The sequence below is a fragment of the Neltuma alba genome, unplaced genomic scaffold (genome assembly GCF_004799145.2).
Source record: "Neltuma alba isolate B1F8T4 unplaced genomic scaffold, ASM479914v2 tig00006723_pilon, whole genome shotgun sequence".
NCBI lineage: Eukaryota > Viridiplantae > Streptophyta > Magnoliopsida > Fabales > Fabaceae > Neltuma > Neltuma alba.
Window position 1 is genome coordinate 1 of NW_021634559.1, and position 6415 is coordinate 6415.

At 33.7% G+C, this 6415-nt stretch overlaps 1 protein-coding gene across 1 annotated transcript; it reads left to right on the top strand.

Moving 5' to 3' along the window:
- Nucleotides 1-2054: 2054 nt before the first annotated feature.
- Nucleotides 2055-6415, top strand: LOC114750987 (probable aldo-keto reductase 2). Its single transcript, XM_028939634.1, has 5 exons — nucleotides 2055-2380; nucleotides 2478-2678; nucleotides 4399-4571; nucleotides 4694-4796; nucleotides 5704-6415. Exons 1-5 carry the CDS (start codon nucleotides 2168-2170, stop codon nucleotides 6040-6042), a joined length of 1029 nt encoding a protein of 342 aa, XP_028795467.1. The 5' UTR covers nucleotides 2055-2167; the 3' UTR covers nucleotides 6043-6415.

Below are 6415 nucleotides of genomic sequence, written 5' to 3' on the forward strand. Positions count from 1 at the left end.
ATAAATTTTTAATTTTATCTACATCTAAATAAAATTGTTATATTTATATTACATTCTCTCTCATAATTAGTGACTTTGAATATAGGTTATATTAAAAAACTTAATTCACATCTTATAATAAAAATCATTTATACCTTTTAAGAGGTTTTTCATAACAAGGATCGACGAGTATTTTATTACTCCCACCTGTTCTTGTGAGCTTTAAATAATCAATTTGCATATAATAAGAAATCAATTAAAATTAGTTAAAGCAAATAAGTAAGATATATCCTTTTGTTTCTAAATATATCCTTATAATAGATGAGAAAAATAATGAAAAGAATGTATAAGAAATGTAATGTGAGAGTGTGGCAAAAGAGAAGGAATAAATAATTAAAGACAATATTTGAAAAATGTATTAAATGTTGAGATAGATTCAAATTAAAGTTTATAAAATGAATTACACATATCTCCAAATATAAAACTTATAAGTAGGACGAGGTGAGTACTTTATTATTTATATTCCTAAGAGTTGAATTGCATGGTTTAAGAAATATTAAGAAATGTACTTTTTTTTTACCCCAACTATATTCTTATTTATAAGAAGGTAAGTGTGAGAAAAAAGATAAAAAAGAATGTATTAAAAATAACAAAGAGAGAAAATAGAATTAGTTAGAAATAAAATTAGTAAAAATGCATTTAATGTTTAAATAATCTGAAATTTAATGTTATGAAATGGACCCAATTAATTCAAAAATTAGAATGTTATAGTAGGAGCCAAGGAAGTATTTAATAAAAATAGGGTTAAGATATAAATTTGCTTTGAAAATTTTGCTTAGAAACATTGGGCATCTGAAAGTTTTTTTGATACAAATTTACCTTAAAAATTTAAAATGATAGCAATGTTGCTCATAATGTCAAAAATGTTAGTGGTTGATATCATTATTTTAACTATTAACATTAGTTTTATAACAGTACGGGAAATATTATTACGATTTTAACCTTATAGCAAATTTGTACCCAAACAAACTTCTAGGTGTCTAACTCTCCTAAGTAAAAATTTAAAGGATAAATTTATACCTGAATCTATAAAAATAACTAAATTTTGTTATACATGAGTCCTTGCTATCCCTGGTCATCTTTCCTTCCTAGCATTACGCCACCAACTGCATTGACAAATACTATGTGTGACTTATAAAGCCACTTGATCTTCTTAGCAAGGTTGTGCGCAGACCTTTTTCCAACTTAAAAGCCATCTCCAGCTTGAGTTACTTGTGTGAGTTGGTGGTTCATGATAATAGCATCTTCTCATGTTCCTTATTTTCTGAATGTCGTCGAATAGTGTATATTCTCATTCGTGCAATGTCTAATTTGACGGTGCTATACCTGGTCTGAGACATGACTCAACCTTTAACTAGTCTTCAAAATGTTAATAATCTTGTGGGTTTATTGGTTTTTTTGTTTTTTTTACCTCCTTGTTGTGGGTTTATTGGTTGAAGCTTCACATTTTATTTGTTTCAAATATTGTCGGGTTACCGTTTAAGTTAGTCTGTTATGATATGTTTCCGTTTTTAAACTTTGGGCTCCCATCTTGATCTTGACCGAATATAAGTTGGTGATTTTATGTGTTATTTTATCGTTTTATTAAATAAATTGATTTTTATAAAAAAATTAAAATAAAAGCAATTAATATAAACTAATTTTTCATAGAAATAAATGAAATATAATAAAGGAAGAAGTAGAATGAGGTTGTAAGAAAGGAAAATAATTAATAAAAAATCTCAATAAAAACTAAGTAGTCTATAATGATAAGTTTCAGAATAAAAAATCATAACCTTTAAAATTTATTTTGTAATTTTTTTAAAAAACCTAATTGTAATTCTCCTGTAATAAATAATCAATTCTTGAAAGTTCAATCTTTCAAAGTTCTGGCGAAAAAAAAGGTCCCAAAAAAAAAAAAAACACTTTTCTGGCGAAAAGACACAAAGTTCAGAGCAGAGACTTTTGCCACCCATAGCCAAACCAAAAAGTCCTCTGATAAGACTTTAAAGGGTGTAATAAGGACAAGAGACCATTGTTTCCTTATCGATGTAGTAGAAGGAGGACACATTGACGCGAGAGGCACAACAAAGTCGAGCACTTCTACCTTATCATACTCAGAGTGGAAGCTTAAATCAGATTCTCTGAAATGGCGAAAGTGGGAAGGATCAAGCTGGGTTCACAAGGCTTGGAGGTATCGGCCCAGGGACTGGGTTGCATGAGCATGTCTGCTGGCTATGGCACTCCTAAACCCGAACCGGACATGATCGCTCTCATCCACCACGCCATCCAGAGCGGTATCACACATCTCGACACCGCCGACACCTACGGCCCTCACACAAATGAAATTCTTCTCGGAAAGGTATGCTTGATTCCCGGTCCTTTTTGATTTTGTAGCTTCTTCGCGTTTGTTCACTCTGTGGGTTTTTGACGAATTGGGTGTGAATTTCTTCGGCCAGGCTCTGAAGGAAGGTTTCAGGAACAAGGTCGAATTGGCCTCCAAATTCGGAATCAGCTTTGCCGGCGGCAAGGCTCATGTACGCGGCGACCCTGCATACGTGAGAGCTGCATGTGAGGCGAGCTTGAAGAGACTGGAGGTCGATTGTATTGATCTCTATTACCAGCATCGTGTTGATACTCGTGTGCCTATTGAAGTCACGGTCCGTCTTTTATCTGCTTTGGATATTCTTTTCTCTGAGTAAATTGCAGTTTTTATGTTTGATATAAAATCAGTTTCACTATGTATTGTCGTTAAAATTTGGATACAAGATAGACAGGCTGTTGAATAATACACGTTTCACGTATCCCGTATCCCGTATCCAAATTTTAACGAAAATAGTCATGCGATTCATTGCTCCATGTTTGTTTCACTTATAAGTTGAGTTATATCGTATTCCAATGGAGTTACTCTGATTGTAAGTAGTACACATTATTGAGAACTCAATCCTGGCTTAAAGACCATGAAAATGTTTTTACACGCACTCTGACAATAAATTATCATTGTAACTTTCACATATTCATATTGTATCAGGTGTAACAAAATAAAAACAAGATTGTTGAAATGAGATATCTTAAACCGGGGGAGGCAAACAGGTTTGGACCAAAACGCTGGGGTCCATTTGTAATATGACATATATGATATTATACATATAATGAAAAACCTAAATCCTTGATTAGTTAGCAGTGTGAGATTGCAGCAGATTGAGAACTATCATTCTTAGTTCTGGCTCCTCAGTTGTTTATTATAGATACAGAATCATATATAATGCTCGAGCCTGGTGATTCTGATATGTTTTCTTAAAAGATTTCCACCCTCTTGAGCCAAAAAACTATAGAGCGTTATTTTAATCCTATGAGACGATTTTCCTGCAAAAAAAAGAAAAGAAAATCAGGATTTTGGAGTACATTTTACATTTTGTGGCCTTGGTTTTTCGCTCATGTTTCAGATCTGTTTAATCTTATAGCCTTGGACCAATATTCTTGGTATTCCTTGTGCTTATAACTAAACTTTTTGGGAGAATTGCTATGAAGTCCTAAGATCATTATTACCATAAAGTTCTAGTAACAAGATATCAACATGCAATGATGAGTTACAAGGTAGTAAATGACAACTGTTCACTTGTCTCACTTGTCATTTATTGGTAATTATTTTCTTTCCTTGGCCGCTCATTGTGATTCTCCTAAACTTTTTCTTCACCTGACCTGATTTCTAAAGGTCAAGTGGTTTATTCGGCTCTAAAAGTTTTTTGATTGGAGGAATTTAAGATGAATCTCAGAATCAAATTCTTTTCCCTGCAAGTTGTAAAATGTATGCTGCATAATTATATGGTGCGATCTTTAGCTTTTTAAAACCAAGACACTGTCTTCAATTTTCTTTAAATTGCCATCTTGGCTGTGCTACATGGACTAAAAGGTCAAGTAACGGTTTTCACAATGACTTATGGAATCAAGAAGCCCTTTCTTCTACGTACCCTCCATTTGTACATTTTCTGTGTACAAGGGTTGACCAGTTCACTCCACATTATCTTATACCTTTTTTTGGGTTTGGCTAAAGATATGCTCATAAGTCTTAAGTCATATGCTATCTTTCTAGATTTACTATATGAGAATTCAGGTTTTCACTGTAAAGATATATCTGTGATTCTTTGCAGCTAAGAGTACTTTTGTGAATCTGCAATTTATCTTCCATCACTTTTCAAGGAGATGCAACTTTGATAAATGGAACTGACAATTGGTCCATATTTGACATGCATCCTTTTCAACATGTGCATGATCTAGCTGATAAACATGTCCTATAATTTTTTTGATGTGTTAACATATATAAAAATCTAAATGTACGATACTATGCCATAAACTTATTTTCATGTTATTTATTTTAAGATTGGGGAACTCAAAAAACTGGTTGAGGAAGGGAAAGTTAAATACATTGGCTTGTCTGAGGCTTCAGCTTCAACAATCAGAAGAGCACACGCTGTTCATCCTATAACAGCTGTGCAGTTGGAGTGGTCCTTGTGGGCAAGAGATGTGGAGGAAGAGATAATTCCCACTTGCAGGTGAGGTTGGAACTACTAAAGTTGTTAATCATAATATCTTTCCTTTTTCTCTACTGTGTGTTTTGATAAAAAATTAGTGTCTAGCTTTGCAACCTCTGATTTTGCATTTGTGAAATTCTTAGAGAACTTGGCATTGGAATTGTAGCATATAGTCCTCTTGGACGAGGATTCTTGTCCTCAGGAGCAAAGGTGGTTGAAAGCTTTTCAGAGAATGACTTTCGGAAGGTTTGTGTTTATATGGTCCCATTTATAATAATAAACCAGCTTAGCTTCTAGTGTGAAAGTTAATAATTCTCAGCTTCTTCTAAGCTTTTGTGTCCTTCAAAGCTTCAGTTATGGTTTTACCATTCAAGACTAGATAGCAGTAAAATGTTTTTGTTAAACTAGTTGATTATCTGCCTTGTGGATTTAATAATTATATTTGCATAATACAACGATTGCGTTCACTTTAGCATCAGTTTGTTTATAACCTGGATAAATTATGAAGATCATAACACAATCTTGAGTAGTTCCAAGTGCTTATCTCTTTTGACAAATCTTGAGTAGTGGCATGATTTTTGGAAAAGAAAAAGATTGTTAAATTGCTTAGCTCTCATGTTAAATTCAAGCCTGATTTTTCCTTCTACACTTCCCGTCTTTGTCCTATTTTTCCCTCTTAATTAGTTTATGCATTGAAAATTGAGGTCTGAACGCTGAGGAGAGATTGCATGATGAAACCCTGACAGAAGAGAAATTGACATGGCTTGAGAGAAGGTTATCATGATGCATCTTTATTCGGATTTTTTTCTTTCATAGGTCGATCATTAAAACAAAAACTTGTCTCCATCCATCCAGTTTATGCCTAGGAGGCTGATAGATGTTATAAAATTTCAAACAGGGAACTAGATGTTGCCTTGACATATAACTTTAAGGGAGAATAGAATAATATGTTCAGCGCCTTTCTTCTATTCCATCATTGCTCCTCTTACTGATATATCCTCTTCTTAAGGTTGAGATCTAAAAGTTGTCCTTCCTTACACTTTGTTTCAATGTAAATGATGGACAAAATTCTACATTTATGCTTGAAACATCCATTGTTGATAGATTGACATTGAGATATAATCTTGTTTGTACCTATTGTGCCCTATTTCAGCGATTGCCTAGATTCTATCCCGAAAACATGGAGCACAATAAGATTATATTTGAGAGGGTTAATGAAATGGCTACAAGGAAGGGATGCACTCCATCCCAGCTTGCACTGACCTGGGTTCATCATCAGGGCAATGATGTGTGCCCTATACCAGGAACCACCAAAATTGAGAACCTGAACCAAAACATTGGGGCTTTGTCACTTAAGCTCACTCCAGAAGAAATGGCTGAACTTGAGTCTTTCGCTTCTGCTGACGTGATCAAGGGAGAAAGATCTGGTCCTGGAATAGCTACATATGAGGTCGTTGACACTCCCCCTCTTTCTTCCTGGAAAGCTGCATAATACAGTTCATTCCTTATACTTTGTATATTCAGTACTTGCTGTTGCTACCTTTAGCAAACTTATCAGTACAAAAGTATCCTTGCCTGAAAGGAGCTGTTATGTTACTACTTCTAGGGTTTTCGTTTATGTATATATGTATGTTTGTCTAAATAAGCCAAGACAATTGGCTGCATGAAAACAGTCGCCTCTCTGCAAATTAGCTTGCTTAGTATGTCTTTCTACCTCTGGTCATTAATATAAGATTTAGTTTATAATTCAAACTAGTTCAATTTGAAATATAAATTAGATCTTATAATAAAAACCAAAGGTAGTATACTGACTTGAATATGTTGATCAGTAATATATTCGTATTGTTGAGGGATGTTGCTTCAAA